This window comes from Falco rusticolus, chromosome 8, assembly GCF_015220075.1.
Source record: "Falco rusticolus isolate bFalRus1 chromosome 8, bFalRus1.pri, whole genome shotgun sequence".
NCBI classification, from domain to species: domain Eukaryota; kingdom Metazoa; phylum Chordata; class Aves; order Falconiformes; family Falconidae; genus Falco; species Falco rusticolus.
Window position 1 is genome coordinate 5,593,865 of NC_051194.1, and position 18,928 is coordinate 5,612,792.

At 44.6% G+C, this 18,928-nt stretch overlaps 1 protein-coding gene across 1 annotated transcript in view; it reads right to left on the reverse strand.

Moving 5' to 3' along the window:
* RASGEF1C (RasGEF domain family member 1C) overlaps window positions 1-18,928 on the reverse strand; it is a 79,223-nt gene that overhangs the window by 21,354 nt on the left and 38,941 nt on the right. The window contains exons 2-5 of the mRNA XM_037397626.1: window positions 10,696-10,878; window positions 9,045-9,167; window positions 6,313-6,450; window positions 764-976 (exon numbers count right to left, since the gene is read on the reverse strand). Of these exons, the coding sequence (XP_037253523.1) occupies window positions 764-976; window positions 6,313-6,450; window positions 9,045-9,167; window positions 10,696-10,872 (651 nt within the window). The 5' untranslated portion in view covers window positions 10,873-10,878. The remainder of the gene's footprint in view (window positions 1-763; window positions 977-6,312; window positions 6,451-9,044; window positions 9,168-10,695; window positions 10,879-18,928) is intronic.

Here is an 18,928-nt window from a genome sequence, read left to right on the forward strand (position 1 = left end):
TTCATGGTTTGTTTTCCAGCCTTCCTCTCCAGGATCAGCAGTGTTTACAGGAGGACAGGCAGCAGGGAATCATTAGAGCATCAAGAGATCTGCAGATGGCAGCAATGTTTTATGTTCTTCTGTCAACATCCAGGAGGTCTACACAGAGGACCTGAACCTGGGAGAAGGGTGTGCAGCACAACAGTCTGTCCAACATCTTGGTACTGCAATTGGAGTGGTTACCCTCAAAAGCCTGTCTGAGAGTGCACTGCAGTCCAGCGAGGGAAACAGCAGGACTTTGTGTGGGTGGTATTTGCACACCCTTGTATGTCCATGGACAAAGTCCCAAAGGGAAAAATGAAAAACATACCAGACAACTCAGACTCTTTGTGTATCTGCAGGAACAGATCTGAACTGTTAAAATGTCTTCCAAATTAATAAAAGGGCTAATAACCAGCCGTTTCAATAGCACCTTTAGGTTGTGGGGCTCAGAGCACTTTACAGAAGGGGGAATCCCTTCCTGAGATTATGATTCATTTTTCATGAATAAGCAAGCTGAAAAAGAAAAGTGACCCACCCCAAGATGCGCAGGAAGGCTCTGATACATAGCTTGCTTCCCAAGCATCTCTTAACCTGTCAAACCCTGCCTCCTGCTGCAGTGCTGATACAGCATGGGACGTGCTGCAGCAGTGCAGACAATTTTTGGTTCTGTCTGGAATACTTAGCAGCTGATGGCTTAAAATATCATCTCTGACTGCAGCAGTTGGGAACCATTCCCACTTACCAGCTCCACATGTGTCAGCTGCTGAGCCAGAGTGTAAGGGTCACTGCAGACGCTCAGGATTTCTCTCTGAATTGACGGAGGTTTACTTTTAAAGGCAACCAGTTTATCAGAGACAGCAGCACTGATCTTGACAATCCCTTCTTGCCCGTGGCTGAGGGTTGCAAGCTTCTGGTTCAGGGTTTGTAAAAGCTGATTCATCTTTTTCCAGTAGGCCTGGAGAGACAGGGCAAAAAAGAAATATGAACCACCCACAGAACTTAACAAAGGAGTGTTTTTATGCTGAATTCTCCCTTCTGAAAAATACTCCTAAGTCAGCAACAGGTTACCATTTTATTTTCAACACGGCTATTTCAGAATAACCAGTTGGCTTAATTACAGTTCTGTGCTCTGGACCAGAGAAGCAGACTGCAGTCAAGAGAAGAGGCAGGCAGTGCTGGTGGGTTGGGCTGGCACTGGTACTCACATATTCCTGCCAACATCAGGATCAGAGGAGAGGTAATGCTACAACACGGGTTACTGCAGCTTTCCGGAGCACAGCAGCATTCAGTACCTACCCTTTATGTCAGCTACATGTTGGCTGAGAACTCTGCTTGTTAGTGGTGCCTAGTCAACTCTTATTTATTAGGAATAAGAAACATTTCTAATGCTCTTCTCTCCATCCTTGTGAGCTGAAAGCAGCACAAGCATGCTGCTACTTGCTACCCAGCTGAAGTGGTGAGCATCGTGTAGCTTTGAGTATTTAACATCCAAAACGTTAATTGCTACTGAAGGAAGCTCATACCGTATTCCAAGCACAGCCATGTGCTCAGCAGGATGATCATTACTAAGTTGCTCAGGTTGTTCTCGGCGCTGGAGCAGCCCTTTGCAGACTGCACGGAGCTGCTGGCCAGGGAGGATGGGCAGAAATAAACGCCTCCAACTCTTCACAACTGACAGATGCAGATATCATAAAACTGAGACAACTGGTGGATGGGCTCTAAAGACATGGATTAATTGGAAACATCCTTGGGCAAAAGCCTCACACAGAGCGTGAAGCATACCCTGGCTGAGGAACACAGCCTCATGGGCCTTCCCAGCCAGAGAAAGGAGCATCAGGCATGGGTGCAATGGGTGCTTGCTCAGTTTCAAAGAGCATGGTCACTTGGGAAGACAGTTTGCAAGCTAGCCTACTACCAGCTCCTCTTCCAGCACAAAGACATACAGTGGAAAGATCCTCTGTCTGCTCACAAGTGGAGTAACTCCTCACTCCCCATCCAAACACCAAGTTGCCAGTAACATCAGTTTGTAATCTACCAGTGTGACAGAGCCTGCAAGGAGCCTTTCCGTCACATCTGTACTGCACAGCAGCTGTACACCCTGGCACCCTCCACACAGTCCTCATCATCACAAGAGGGACTTGGCTGCATTGTGCCTTCCCACAAAGGCCAGCACACACCTGTGTCACACCCCAAGTGGGACGCAGCCCAAGTGAAGTCTTGGGAAGTACTCCTGAATCCCATGGTTGAGATCCAGCCTTTGTCTTCCTCAGAGTTTTGTAGACTGCGGACAGTTTCCAGTGTTAGGCATTGACAGCACTCACGTTTTAAGTGTTCAAGGTACCAGAAGCCAGAGTCAGTGCTCTTCTCGCCTACACAGGATCCCATCCGCACACTGGAAGCAGCATCTCCTGCTACTTCTGAGTGAAGAATAACATGCTGACATGTACCGTTTCCATTACAGACTGAGGCTGGAAACCTTGAGAACAACCCAAGTGTTTTAACTTTTGTTGCAATACTTTATAAATTTCACACAGGTTTTTTCTAGCAGAAGGTTTCACGTTGCTGAGGAGCCTCTCTTTTCACTCAAGGAAGAGGCTCTCTTGAGCTGGGCTGGAACATCTGCCATGTAAGCAGGATGTAGTCAGGCTTTTTTGCAAAATAGCACTGGGAAGTCTGAAATGAAACAAGCACCTAGAAGGCAGGAGGGACTTGTCTTGGAGAATGGCAACACATGTTCTATTTGGAAGCAAATCACACAGGAGTAGTGAAAATTTAGTGAGGAAGACGTAAAAATAAGTAACTGAAATATTTTTTAGAAAATAAGAAAATGTTATTTCAGTTTTCATCTGTTCCTGATGTATACTAGCTCCAAGGAAGAGAGACTAGCATTCTTCATGTAAAGCCTCACTCAGACAGATGGTCACACTTCTGGTTCACAAAGAATGCCCTGGACCCAAACTACTAACCGCCATCTAAGTATTTCTCCGGTTTACATCCAGGTGTGTTTGCAAATTTCAGCACAGTTTATGAAGCTCTATGAACAGAATGTTATTTTTTTAGTAGAAACTCAAATAGTGACGTATTTGCTATTTTGTGAACATATTTTGTAAACAGGGGAATTAATTTCGGGGGTGGGGGTGGCCACAGCACTGAAATCCATGTTTCCTACTGAATGTAAAACATTTGCCAAAAAACTTTTAGCTGAAAATCCAGTTCTCTTTCAAAAAGGAGTTTGGATGAGAAATCTTGGACCAGCAATGTCTGCGCATTATCAAATTTTTCACTGTTCGGATGAAAAGCCAAAAAGCAGCACAAAATCGCTTGAAAGACATGCATATTAGCCAGTCTTTCAAGAAATCCTTTACCAAGAGATCTAGTTTCACCTAGTTTTGTAGGGAATATGGCACAAAAATACAGATATGTCTATATCTCAGTAAATACAGTAAACAAAGACTCAGGTAAGCCAACCACCTAATAAAGAATGAAATGAGACACACTTAATGGACACAAAAAAATCATGCAGAAATTAGTGCTCTTGAAGAGACTCACTGAAAATGGGTTGGATGCACCCTTGCCTAGAAAGCTTTTCTCTGTGTGTTGGGGGAGAAATAATAATAAAAATATAATCCTGCCTTTACCCTTTTAAAAGCATTTCCTGCCTTCTTTAAACTATGCTCACTAACCGAAAACAACATTGTTCATTACCTTCAACATGCTGGTAATTATCTTGCCACAAAGTGACCCCCCATTGTACAAGGGCTGCATGCTGGACTCTATCAACCGTTTTCATTTCATTGCCACATTAACAGTCGAAAGGAGCACACTACTGTTTAATATTTAAAGAAAATGTTTCGTTCTTAACTGGGAAAGTTCCTCTGAAGACAGCAGGCCTCAGCAGGTGGCTTAGGAGCTCAAATTTTAATTAAAATTTCTAACTCTAAATGCAAATCACAGCACTTACTAAGAAATGCTTCTCAGCATGGACACCTTTATAAGCACATCACAGAGCCTTTAGAAAGTGGACTCTACAAAGGACAGGAGCATACACTGCAGAGGAAAATCCTGCATTGACCTACATGGACTAGATGACCTCACAAATCTTTCAATCTTTCATTTCTGGGATTCACAATGGGAACAACTTTCCTCCAAACAACTTCGAGGCACCACCACTCTTTTGTGCTGTCCCTTAAAGAAGGAAATTTGCATTTGTAGGATATGAGCTGTTTCTTAAATTAATTATTGATTTTGCTCAGGCACAATCACTTGCAATTACAGTGCCTAGTAATATTTGAAAAACAATGATTTTAACCTAATCTAGTCTGAGGCCCCCCAGGGCACCCATAAGCATTGGTACACAGCTATGCATGCTCAAGAGCAAATGTGTGCAGCGCTTGCTCAGGTTAGGCAAATAACCTATTGCTTTGCATGCAAAAAGTGGGTATTTAGCATTTATGGCTCTTCACTGGGACAGCTACTGCTTTCAAAGAGCACCTGCAAACCCCCTGTTCTCTGCCCTTTTGGCGGGTTCCTTCTTTCCAGTGGACACGTGGTGGGTCTGTATGTGTTTCTCTCACTTCAGATGCTGAAGGGCTGCAAGGTGCCTTTCTTGGTGGTTGGCAGGGGCACGCTCATTGCCTCTTCCCCTTGAGGGAGAAGTTTTACTGTCTGATCAATGGAATTGAGGCCACCTTGTCTCTTGTCTTACCTCCACCAACGTGTCACACAGCTTCCCCGTCCCAGCCCTTCCCAGCCCAGCCAGCCGATCCGTATCAGCCTACAGCTACCCAAAGCTGCCAGCCGTGATGCCAGCACAGCCCAAGAGCAGCTGTTTCCATTTCTCTTTTGTTTCATGTGGGTAGGAGCATCCAATTTAATTTTCCTTGTGCTGCAACCCTGCTAATTCCTTCTCTCTTCCCTCCACCCCTCTCTTTCTCAGCCTCATGGGTATGTGCTTTTTGTCCTACTGAATTGCACCCATCTGTGACCTGAAGCCAGGCCTTGATATAGCCAATGGAAATGAATTCTCCCACATCCCATGGTTAACCTAGAACTAATTAGAGACTCTCTATGTACAATTTGCTCTTACCCTTATTATTTTTGTGGACTTTGTAGCATTTTTAATGTTTCTGAATTAATTTATGGGGTTCATCCACCTGAATTTGGAAGCAGGTCTCCCATAGACTCCATTCACTCTGTCCTACCCTGCCACACACAAGGCTCACACATTTGAACACCAAGACCATACAGCCACCTAGAGTGATTTTCTGCCAGCAGGCGACACACCACTGTCTCTGCCATTTTCATGCTCCCAGAGAAGCTACATGTTCATAAATGTATTTTCTTTAAATGTAAGGACTGTCCCTTGCTACGTCACCATGTCAGCCAAACAGGCTGGATTCAAGAGAAGCTATCTCATCCCACAGATCCAGTGAACCTGACGGGGATTCCAGTGGCACCAGTCAAACCGTGATCAGGGTCTGCTGCTCTGCGCCTCCTGCCTGGGTCCCTGCTTGCTCAAGCATAGGGCCAGTGAACTCCTTCACGCAGGACAGGAAGGAATAAGCCAAACCCTTGTCAGACTGACTAATGAAAAAGATGACAAAACACAAAGATTGTTTCAAAAAAATTACCAGGATGAAGACATGTAAAGTAAGTAATGGAAAATTAGATTTTGGCATAGGTGATGAGGGACATAAATAAATGGAGAAGGTGAGACAAGAAAGGACCATAAACGCCCTTGGAGAAAGGAAGCTTTCACCAGGTACCTTCAGGCACTGATGAGCCTTTTTAGCTCCCCAGTGCAATCACTTGACAACTGGCTGCTTGCTCCACTCCTCATTCACTACAGCAAACATCCTGGAGCGCTCCTTGAGCCACTGCTCCGCCAGGATGACTGGTCTCGGGTCATGAAACTTCACTCCTCTGCTAGGCTATAACTTGGGAGATGACAGCCCTGTTGCTATTTGAGTTGTGACCACCACATTCGGTCTATACTATGCCTTCAGCTCTTCCATCTGTAAGACGCGGATATTATTATCTTACAATTCAACGTGCAGTAGGATAAATTCCGCTGATCACTCCAATGCGTCCCCCTGTCACTGCCATAGGAGCACCTAAACTGAGAGATGTGGCTTTCAGGGAAGCTACTTCAGGTTTTAACTGTTAAAGGAGAAAAAAAACCCTGTGAGACTGTTGAAGAAGAGGCGTGGAATAGAACGTGGCAAAAGGAAGATCCAAGTGGGAAAACGAACTTAACATCTCCATGCAACAGCCCAGGTCAGGCGGCCTCACCTCATCACATGGGGCTATCCTGTGAATCATGTCTTTCAGATGGCCAATCATCCGCTCTTCCTGAAAGTCATACGGGAATGTCTCTGTCCACTCTGTCAGCAACTGTAAGATTTTGGGTCCAAATTTTCTGATCCGAGCCTGAAATGGAAACCAGAATGATAGGTAGAAATTGAAACACATTTACTCATTAAAGTCTCCTAGTACATATGTACGTCACTGAAAATGGGGCCAGATTTTCAAAGAAGGCACTTATGGTTGCACCTGCAAAATCTGCACACATGCAAACAAAGAGTGTGATGCACAAGTGGTACAATTTGGCATGCAAAATATACCAGAACTTAGATGCATGCACAACTGTCTGTTTTACATGCAGATTTAAGTATTCTGCACATGCAATTGGCCAGTTTACGGCTGGATGGACATTTTGTTGGTGCAACCTTTATACCTTTTTTAAAAACATCTGGCCTTTTTGCTGATTTGAACCATATGTTCTTCCTTTTGTACTTACAACCCTCCTATATTTTCATCCTTCTCTGAAAAATAGATTGGAATGTATTTCTTGACCAACAAGGAGACATTTTTTTTGCTTCTTTGCTTTCTGGCTGTATGAAAAAACTGCTTAGAGACCAGGGGCAGATGTAACGTGAGGAAGAAAAGATGGACAAAACACCAGCATTTCAGTCACTTTACCTGGGCTACTGATAATGTTGCTCTCTTCCCACATGAGCTCAAGGTCGTGACAGGACAAGGGCACCCACTCACATAACACACAGCTGATTGCCCACTTTACTTTTGGTGTAGATTTATCTGAGGATGCCGCAGTGCGAATAGTCAAGAAGATATGGGGCAAGGAGGGATATGTGGGGAACAGCACACCCGGTGCATTAGTGTTATCTCAAATGACGGCCTGTGTAGCTGCTTCCAAAGCTTTTATCCTCCATTATCCAAGAACATGTGAAAAGGAAATTGCGTTAAACAACAAACTGCATTTTTATTTACAGAAAACACAGACCAAAACAAACAGCTTTCTTCTGCATCCTACGTACTGTAGCTAAAGTGTACCCTGTAATCAGGAAAAATTATACTCTTGAGCTCCACAGCTCTCTGCTTTTCAACCAAGGTGGTTAAAATGTGTATTTCAGCTTTCCACCAACAACAGGTTGCAATGAACCACATCTCTAAAAATAACTGCTGTCAGCTAGCATTAAGCTCATGCTCAAAGACCAGCAGGTGGCTGCTAAAGGGAAAGCTTTATTGGAAACTACAAAGGTCTGGGGAGACATTTGCTCCAGCTGTGTAAACTGCTATTAAGAATTGAAGGAGAGGACTTTGTGCACGTCACAGGACACAGGCAATGGGAGGTCATTTGCGTGCAAGGTTTCAAAGTCAGCCCCACTCTCAGGAACACAAAATCAGCTGTGTCCCACCAACTCTGCGTTACTACAGGCCAGTCCAAAATGCAGATTCACTTCAGGCGAACAGAGAGATCTTCATAAAAATACAGTATTTCTCATTTCTTGCAAAGTTTAATGAGCAACAAAACTTCACAATGCCCACATTTTAATCCTCCTAAACTTGCATCCATTGCGGCATCAGAGAGCAGAACTCAGAAAAAAACTCAGAAAAATTGTTTTGTATGGTGCATCTCATACAGATATTTCTATTAACACCAATGTATGGGCGACCCAAGCACCAGATTTCTAAGCAGTCTGGCTGATCGCTCTCCATAGTGAAGTGGAGCTCCTGTTACTCATGCAACCAGTTGCCTAGGCAAAAACAAGCACGTGTGTTCAGGTGTTGGTGATTCAGTATTTGATGCCAAAAACAGTGTTTCAAAGCTTGAAAGGCTGATCCTGAGACTAATATCAGAATTTGGGGTTTTTTTGAAAGTTGCAACTATCGCACACTCTTCTCCCCTCCACTGCACTGAAGGTGCATCTCCTGCTCCAGTAGGATAGGTCTTCATCAGTGCACCGAGGAGAGCTTGGGTGGAATCCCGCACTGAATAGGATCCAGTGGGATCCATCTCCACCACGCTGTCTGTGGGACTGCCAGAGGATGCACATGTGTTGTTACACACATTATCAGTCTGCACAGTCCCTAGGGCAAAACAGGAGGAGTGCCGACACAGGAACAGCTTGGATTTTCTCATTCTGTTGGCTTGTCACAGCCTCACTACTGCTTTAGCTCATTCCTGGTGTGCCAGACAGCGCCGCTCTGCAGCACGGCTGTGCGGACGATCTGTCAGTGCCGGCAACGGGAGGTTAGTGGGGAGCTGCATGCTGTTACGTAGCGTTCAAACTGACAGGTAACGCCAAGAGGAAATATTACTGTACCAGAAGCAAGGAAGCAAAAGGGCAGACGCATTAAGTAAAAATGGGAGAGTGGGGTGTCGACATCTGCAATTCAGTGTGTGAGGTTTACATCCTACCTCCTTGCATCCCGCACGCTTCATCAGAGCCTTAAAGAAGTTAAGAAGGAAAGTCACCTGGGAAGACTGAGACAGGGGGAAAGGTAAAATTAGAAGAAGATTTGAAATCACTAGTGCTTGGAGCATTGCTCTTGGACATGGATACTAGGATGTGCCAATGTCAGGATCTCAGCGGCAACTGTCATCCTTTACCGGAAAGTTTCATTCAATCCAAAGGGAGATAAAGGACACACACCAGAGCCCCAGAATTCTCTGCCCATCGAAAATACATCACATTTTTCTGCTGTAAAGATAAACTAACCTTGTCCAGCACAGGGTCATCCAGCCGCTGCTGCTCAATGCACTTGAGGCAAACTCGGGACAAAAGCTCATGGGGTTCAATGAAGAGTCTGGAACTCAGCAGGAATGTAAAGATATAGGCTTTCTGCAGGAGAAAGACAAGGAGACCTGCTGTAAGCAGCCACACAGTGGGTAATATTGGCCATAAAAGCCCCAAACTCCATGGTTTTTGCATTTCCACCGGGATAGACCTTTACTTCTAAAAGACATAAGCACTCCGGACCCTGAAAACGGAACTGCCTACAGTGGGTGCAGCAGCAGCACAACTAACAGACAGCACAACTAGGGGTGCACAGAGGCCAGTGAAAGCTAAATGTGTAGACACTCAGGCATCTCTGTGTTGTACCAGGTTGTGAGCTGCAGACGCCCCCAGATTGGTCACATCTTGCTATTGCCCTGCAGGTCTCACCCAGCCTGTTTTAAGAAATATTTCATTTATTCTACTATCTCCCCAAAATTCACTTCTATCAGCCAAGCCATATGATATGCAGTCCCACATCTGTGAAGCTGTGGGAAGCAGGCCTGTTGGATAAATCCTTGGATTATTTAAAGTATTCCAGCAGTGAATTTAAAATATATGCACGAATCCTCAGTTGTTTGCATCCTAACCCCTCCTGGCACCTGAATTATCTTCTTTCCCCCAGACCTAGCCCTGCTCCCGAGCAGCAGGTCCGATATTACATATCATACGTTGCTTAATGAAAATCTCACAGCCTAATCTGTCCATTACCTATTTTTATGGCCTTTCTGTTCTTTTTTTTAATTGATATACTTCTTTAGTACTTATTTTTAGCTGATCAGAAACTGAGCTGTGGGTTATTTAAAACATGCTGTCTGCTCTGCATTGATAACTTTTATAGTCTTCTAAACTGCCCAGAAGTCAATGCCACCCTGTGCTTTGAAATACAAACCTTTCCATAGAGATATATTAGCACTTAGAAGTCTTCCAGCCAAACTCCATCCTGAATTCCACTCAGGATGTGCAAAATCCAGTGAAGTCAATGGCTTGCAGGACCATAAACCTGCTGCCAGTGCAGATCCTCACACTGTTGGTGAAGAAACGCTGAATATTCACTGACGGAGCAAGGATTAGAATCTGGACTGTGTTGTTCAGTGACTGCAAAGTTGGTGTGAATAAACCCCAGGTAAATTATGAACCCACCAGAAGGATCATCTCTGTTGTCACTGAGGGAACGCTTTGTACACAGACAAACCTGGATGAATGCAGCAGCCACTGCAATTCAGCCAATTTAATGCCAGTTCATTCCTGAAGTTTTTTGCTTCAGTCTTCATCTAAACCTCTCTGGGATATGCTGCTAGTTTTGATGTGCTCCGACTGCTATACCACTAATTCATCACCACCACAGCTTCCCCTCTCCCCTACCCCATTCTCTTATTTAAAGGCAGTATCAACGTTGGGATCTGCTTTTTCATGGGAACAATTATAGAGCAGTGAAACAGCAGTTAAAGCAATGCATCAATTTACCAAGCTTTAATTGTATGCAGCTTTTAAATTAGCCCTCAATTCAAAATTTAACAAATTTGCACTTTTGCATAAAGTGCTGCCCCGATTCATCAAAATTAAACTGTTTATTACACTGTGAATTGCTTACTTCAGGGTAGTAATCAGTGGTAGGTATCAGATGCTGGATTAGAGCATCCAGAGATGCTGAGGTAAGGTTTCCATCCTGGAAGATCATTCCTCCTTGTTCGTCTTCTTTTGAAGTATGTAGATGAGGGCTGAAGCCACATTGGGTAAACATACTGGTAGAACTCAGCGTTTGGGGCATGCCTTCCTACAACACAGAAACACCTGTATTAGGGACAAAAGCCACCAGATTCACAGCCACATCTGTCTTCTGGTTGATACGAAAAACACAAGCCACTAATGAGAGTTTCCTGTTCACAAAAATAACATGATCCCTTCATTATAACCTCTTTCATTGTTGTCATTGGCCGGTCATGCTTGTGATAGGAAATACACAGGAAAATGGGATGTTTTGATTTATGCGTTTGGGCCAGAAAGTGTTGACAGCCACTTTGGGCTCCCACCCCAATCAACAGTGTCTGTGATGATTCCCTTTTTGCTGCCATTCCTTGTCACTCCCACACTGAAGAGGCAAGATACTTGGGAACTGAATTCAGCAGGTTCCTGAGCAGAACACAACTGTTCGTTTGAACCTCTGCCCGCCTGAGAACGAGGCAGGGAGAATTTAGGGTGACAGAGGAAGAAAAAAGGGGTGTCACCTAAGGCTTGCTCAGGATGGACCCTGAGAAATGCTCTGTGGCTCCCGTGGGACAGGAGAGCTGTCAGTGAGCAAGGAGGTAGAAGCAGGACCAGAAGACAACTGGGGGAGGATGGAAAAATGAAGGGAGTTGGAGGGAACAGAGAAGATAGGAGGAGATGAAGAAGAGATTAAAGAGCAAGGAAAAGTGAGGAAGAGGGAGAAGGCAGACACCTGCACTATTTTTGGAGCGTGAAGTTAGTCAGTCCTAGATCTATACTTAGGTACTAAATAAATGTTTCAAAAAGAGCCTGAACATTCATCAACTTCACCGGAGATGCAGAGTCCTCAGCACCTTTGAAAGGAAGCCAGGCACGTAGCCCAGTTTCAAGCTCCCTGTATTTCAGTTCTCTGGGCTCTTCAGGTTGCATTCTAGGCTCCATCTCAATTTTGGGGCTTACAATCAGCTTTAAATGTTTCTTCTACTAAGAAAAGTTGTTTTGTTCCTGAATTGGTGCAGAGGGACGACAGATTTTGCCCTGAGGGCTTTCAAGCATCTCCAGCTGCTTCCAAAATCCATCCTGGAAGCTGCTCTGCTCTCAGCTAGAGGCAGCATTATAGGACGTGGACTGGTAAACGGACAGTGCATGCTCACTCCCAGGTCAGCAAATGCATCATCCAGAGCAAGGGACCCCATTACCTGACTATTTGCTTCTAAATATGATTTTACTTAGTGTAAGGGAGGGTGGGGAAAGAGATGATGGAAAGGAAGAGTCCTAGAGCCAACCCCTACTCCCCTGAGCAGCTACAAAACTCCCAGGACTCCAGCTCTCCCTCCTGAGCATAGCCTCCGCTGGAAGAGCAAGATCTGCACCCCGCAGCCTGCTGAGCTGGCACCGACCTCCCACGCAGGAAGGTGCTGGGCCACAGGCAGCCTGCTGGTGCTCAGTCACAAGCAGCCAGCAGATACACCTGACTTTTAAATATATTTCTCTGCCCTTTTCTGTATCCTGTTCCATCCACTTTTCTGCCTCTTTACCACCGCACACAACTTCAAAAGCTGCCCCATGGATATGGCTTAAAAATTTGAGCTTGCTGTTCTCCCTGACATCCATCAGTAGGTGTGCTGTGACCCAGCCAGCTCAGCTTCAGTTACACGCATGGTATGTTGTATTTACTGTTGCAAAAGCACCTCTTTACCTGGCACAACCCATCTACTCCCCCAAAGCTCAGGCTGCTCCAGCTTGCCAACTCAGAGCCTTGGGCCACCGAGGATGAGAAGGGCAGTGTGCCTGGAAGCCAGGCAGGGTGTGAAGCCCTGGGAGAGGCTGGGGGCTGGGTCCCAGCACCGTGGGAGATCAGGCTTTACGAGCAAAACTTGGGTGACTTCATCCTTCAAAGGAGGGACTGTTCCCTGGGTGGCAGCAGTGTAGTTACTGCATCTTATCTCATTCTGGGAGGCTCACATGGGGCGGGAGCGCAGGGTGCCTCCGGGATTTGCAATCAAGCAAGAAGGAACCAAAATGTCAAAACCAACAAATTCCTCCCTTGAACAAAAAATAAAATAGATGTCAGGGATTTTAGTTTAAAGACCAGAATATTTGAGTGTCATCCCAGCTAGGATGGAAGTTGAAGTATCTAGTTTTAATGACTGTGCAGATGTGCTTGTTAATAAGGCTCTGAGAACAACTAATTGCTGCTTTTTGTACACTGCTCAGACTCCGAGTAGTAAATGGGAAAGACTGCCAAATCCCATTTGTTACTTCTAACATGCTCTATGTTAGGTCTTGTTCCTGTGGCAATAATCCCAAGAAGGATTGCATGTCCATATAGATCAGGAAATAAATCTCATGGACATATAGCTGTCTAGATGAGGAAAAGAAAACGTTAAAACATCTGAGAACTTACAGGACACATCCTGGCTTCAGCCATAGAACAGAATTTGAAGTAATAATTTATTCAGTGCAATCCCTCATTGTCAATGCCATTTTTATTATCAAATAGAAACATATCTAAACAGGATATTGCCTGAACTTCTGCATCTCATTACACAAGAAATCTTGCTGAAATACATAGTAATGCTTCCTAAGAAAAAGTTACCTTTTTTTAAACAGCTGAATAAAAACAGCTGTACAACTGTCACAGAGACATCTGTCTTGGGTATTGTGAAGAAATTAAATATGACTTTTTATCATGCAGTTCTTGGTCTAATCTCAACTTTTCAGGCAAGGCCTATGTTGTATCTGAGCTGGTGCCTCGTTGCCACCTTACTTGAAGTTAACTGATCCTGTTCTGTTCACATCAGGATGAAGGCCAACTGTACAGAGACTAAAAACCTCTTGCACTACTAAGCTTGATACTAACTAACATTAATATTTGGCAGATAGGAATTTAGGACAGGGACTTCTCTCCTTGCAACAGCTGCTTTCTTTTTATGTACATGCAGTTTCTGAAATACTCTTTCCAAAAGTACTAAATAGGAACACGACCTTGCTTTGAAAGAGCCCAAACACGTGATTGCCTGCAGTAGGCAGATGAGGTTATGCTGTCAATCACTTACAGAATACAGAAACAAGAAGGAAGGCACTGAGAGAGGAAAACAAACAAGCAAACAACCTTAAGGAGATCTGTCTTCCTGTACTGACGGTGGTTTGGATGATGGAGAAGGCAGGCGGTGTAGATTGAGACAGACCCTTCCCAGAAGAGCAGAATGACAGGTAAGGGGAAACACCCCCAGGCTGCAGAAGGGAAGTTCCAGTTGAATGTAAGAGAAAATCCTCCCCTGGGCACCACGTGAAATTGGAAGAGAGACCTGGGAAGGATGTTCAACTTCCATCCTGGGAAACTTTCAAAACCCAACTAGAAAAGGCCCTGAGCAAACTTTGAAGTTAGCCCTGCTTCGAGCAGATACTTGGACTAATGACCATGAGAGGTCCCTTCTGATTAACTTTTCTGTGATTCTAATACAAATCTTCTTCAAACTGTTCAAGTATTGCCCCAGTTCTGGGCTTTTAAATACAAACCATGGCAAGCAAAAGTCAAGCCCAGAGCATTAGATCGTATTTGTAAAGAAGTCCATGTTGGATGTAAAAACTTTATCCCATTTTTCCTGGAAAGAACAGCTCACATGGTAAAAATGGCTCAAAGCCTCACTTGAAAACCACTGGAACTTAACCAGGAGTCAGTAAGATTTAAGCATGTGAAAATTCAGTAATTGTATTTATATACAATTATATATATATTTTTATATATATATCTACACACTAATAAAATGTAAGTGCTTCCCTGAACTTTAGTCCAATCAAGCACACAATGTTTCGCTGTTCCTCTCATTTCAGATGGAAATCAGATGCTAATTTCAACCAAAACTTGCAGGATGATACAGAGATCTCAAAAGCGCCTGGCTTCTTCCACATGCCATAAAGCCCAGCAGCTGGTAGCAGAGAATGACCCAAATTAGTGACCTTCTGGGCAGAGAGCAACAACGTGAGCTGACCTGCTGCTGGGCTCAAGAGGACTTGTAACTTGTATGGAGGTGAGAGACCGTACAAATATATGAGCTGAAGGAATGGCACCACCAACCCCGCCAGGTACAGGGAAATCTAATCATGCAAGGAAAAGCTAAACCCCCAAGTTTCACAAGTTTCTGCTGCTCTTACGCGTACTTACTAAGACCTAGAAATTTCCAGCAGTAAACATACTGGAGGGCTGGTGCCCTGACTTTGGAACGAGATAGCGCTACACACTGATCCCAAGACTAGACTTCATGCTTATGGGTTCAGAAGGAGCAGAGATGCTTTGCTAACAGCACATGGGCTCTGGTGGCAGCGACAAGGGTAAAACAGAATGTACGCCTTGAAGGACCACTTTGATAAATGGTGCTCCAGAAGGAGCGCTGCTGGCGAGGGGATCTTAGTGAAGGGCACACTTCCACATCCCACCACGCAAAATGACTGATGATACAGGTGGCTGGCTGCACATGTGCAGCATTTAAACTATCTCTGTGCTCTAAAGGACTGAGACCCAGAGACGGGAAAATGTCTCTGCACCAGTTGAAAATAGAAAGGCAGACTGTTTCTGGGACTGGTCTCTGTGGGAGAAGGCGGGGCATATGGCTCTTTCCTTGCCTACAGAAAACCAAGGTTATAGAACGAAGAAAAAAGGAAACGGGGCTCAGCACTGGCATCTGCATAAAGGCAACATAAAATGCTACTGAGCTGAAACAGTAGCATTTTGCATTAATTTTATGAAAATGTTATGTCTACCAGCAGTGGCACAGTCCGATCAATAATCCCAGCTCTGTGCAAGTCGTGCTAAGCAAGAAGGTGCAAAAAAGGTCTGTCCTCACTTGTCGGGGCACTTTGCAGTAAGGTGTCCTCGTGACCCTTCTTACTCCCAAGGAGGAGCAGGACAACTGTGTCACACTGGATCATAGTGGGCTCCTCCGTGTTCTCCAAGATCTTGGTGTTGTGCATTCAGCCAAGGATGCTCTGATTGGGAAATGCAACAGCTCAAGCAACAGCTTGTTCAACTGTGGCTTTTTTGGATTATGAAGTCTGGTTTGCTGGAAGTGAGCCCGCTGCCACTGCAGAGGAAACGCACTTCTGGGTGTTACAGTAGTAACTGGAACAGGGAATCTTTGCTTATATTTATTTCTACCTCTACTCTTTTTTTGCTGTTCTTCTGTTTCACCATTCTTGGCTTTTCATGTTTATTAAAGAGTGCCTTGCCTTTACATTCTTTTAATATATTTCATACATTCGTAAGACTAGAAAAGAAATTTAAAAATAACGGCAATATACTGCTTTTTAATCTTTCTCTATGGGCCAGGGCAGCTCAATATTCCAACACAGTGATGAAAACAGATAATCCACAGACGCTTCTCACTACAAAAGATACTGCTTACACAAAAATATTTAAGAACTTGATTCACTGATCCAAAGCACAGAACCAAAGGATCACCAATGCTCGGGAGAAAAGCTGCCCACAAACTCTACATCCACAAGTGCCTTAAAACCCCTGGAAAACCAGTGCCCCAAACCTGGAAAACAGAGCAGGGCACGGCTTACAGACAGGACTGCCTAATGATGACTGTAATATGGGCCCATCAATCTGCGGCAAGAGAGGTGCAATGTGCTAGAGGGTGGCTAACAGGCTGCCAGCTCTGCCTCCCTGGTGCCAGCCCAGTGACCTGCAGCAGAACCATGAAGGTAAAAACCCCACCAGCTTTCCCCAAGTCCACTGCCTGCTGTCACAAATGTCCCCACGGCAAGTACAGTTAGTGCCTACGTGGACATGAAACGGTCAGGAAACATTTAATGTGATTTTCAGCGGCTTTGATGTGATAAGTGTTTTATCCTTTATCAAAAACTTAATCACACTGTTTACTTTTGATCTTCATTTCATCTCTGCCTTCCATCTGCTCTGCCTCTCTCAAGGGGAAACAAGAGCTGCTACCACGTGATGAATGGAGCTGGGCTGCAGACTTATCTTCCCACCCACTTAACTTTCAGATTAACAAAATAAATAAAACCCTTCCCACTTCAGGGATGAAAGGCACAAGCTTTTGACAATCTCCCACCAGAATTACAGGAGCTAGAGTGGATGGTAAGGAAAGGTGTGGAGGCTGGGGTGTCCATCCATGCCATATGGGAGGATCCAGTTTCACTCACTATCCTGACCACGACCATGGGCTCCTCCTTACAAGAACTCAGGGTGTGCAAGTCAGTGCTCAGTGAGCATGAGCAGGGGATAAATCAAGGCTACGGGAGACTCAGGGTCAAGCAAAAGTTGGCAAGGCACAAACTGTAACAAATATACCTAATCTAGAGTGAGTCGGACTGGTTCTTACTCCCGTCAGGGAACAGAGATTGGAGATGTCTCCCATCCCAATCCTGCAGAAGTCTTTACTGTTCAAACTTTCACCAAAACTAGAGTTCAAGAAAGTGCAGATGGTTCACTAACACATTTTGGAAAAACGTATTGGAGAACTCTTGGCCAGCATTTGTAATCAAACCTATTATCCAACCATCACCAATCTCTCTATTTGAAACTAGAAGAACTTTGCTGAAGTATTTCCTCTGCTCCAAAAGCATCAGGAACTGAGGGATGGCCCAGATGACCTAATGGGCTGCACCGGGCTGCAGCTCAGAGCAGACGTACAGATCTCTTCTCCCTCTATGTTTAGTTGCAATGACACCAAAACCGAGGTGCTGTTTGCTCTAATTCACATCCAGGTGAATCCTGCCCCAAACAAAAGTCACTATGGTGATGAACAAACAGTGGGATAGGAAACTGGAGCCAAAGGTGATCTACTTAATGCCACAAGTGGGAGAGGAACCAACTCCCACTCCTATTCATTAGGCTTTGGGGTCCAAGCTCTGACCAGTTACCATCTAGGTGGCTTGGAAAAGACTTTGACTCCTAAACCAAGGCTCAAGTAGGTAACGACTGAAGGAGCAGAAACAATCGTGCAGTGGAGCAGGCTGCACAGTGATGGCCAGTTTCAAACTCTCTCCCGTTAACAACTTCACAGGCAGCCTGAGCACACCACCTGGAGCCAGAAGGGTTTAGCTGTTCACAGACGCGTTATTTGACACGGAGACTTTTCTATCAACGATGCTTCTCATCTCTGCTACACGCTTCCTGCGGGTCAGGACATGGCACGAGTTCTTCAGCTGTTCCCCATGAAGCCCTCACTTTCTGCCCCATCCCCTGGGGAACAAGCCCTGCTCCAAGCTCTCAGCCAGGACAGCACAAGACACAGCTGGGTCTCACCTGCCTCCGTACCTGCCCGGTGCTGTCCTACAAGGCCTAAATACTGGCAGGCTCGGCAGAAACTTCAGCAACAGATACTCATTTTTCTCTACATTACTTTGAGTAATTTTCCAGCTATTCATCTTTGCAGACAAAAAAATAAAAATTCAGAAGATAATAATAATGAGTTAAAATTCAGATTTTTCTCTACTTCTTTTGTAGGGAGGGAAGTAGAGGAAAAAGGATCAAAAGAATTCTGATGTTTCAGAAAACAAAAGGAAAACCCCTGCAAAGTAATTGCTTCCAGTTGTCAAGGCCATGGTTATAAACTTTTTTTTCAGCAAGAGTACCTGGCATTAACAAACTCAATGTATTTGATGCTGATTTAATTCGGAAACCGGTAGCAGATGTAAGTTTCTTTTCACCAGGCCATGAAACATTTAATTTACAGTCCATGAAGTTGTGAGATTGCAGAAAACTCAACCTGTCAATCCCAGTACTGTTGGAAATGGTTACATGAGCAATATAATGAAGCTGTACAACTTAGAAACACAAAAGAATCACAAGTGAAAAGAACCACAGGATACGAAAAGTGGGGAAAAAAACACTTTAACTGCAATATTCTCCAAACTCAATAACAACGATTACATCTCAATATGGGCTGGCTCCCTTCCATTGCTACCCATTCCTTGCAGCAGCTGAGGCACTTCACTGAAATTCCCATGAACAGGATTGCAAGAGCAGCAAGTGAATTTAAGGGGTTTGGGTATCTAATCAGAATTAGACAATAATTGTATTTCCTTTGATCCCACCTGGTTCTCACCTCTTACTCATCTCTCCTCCCAAATCACTTCCCTAAAGAATT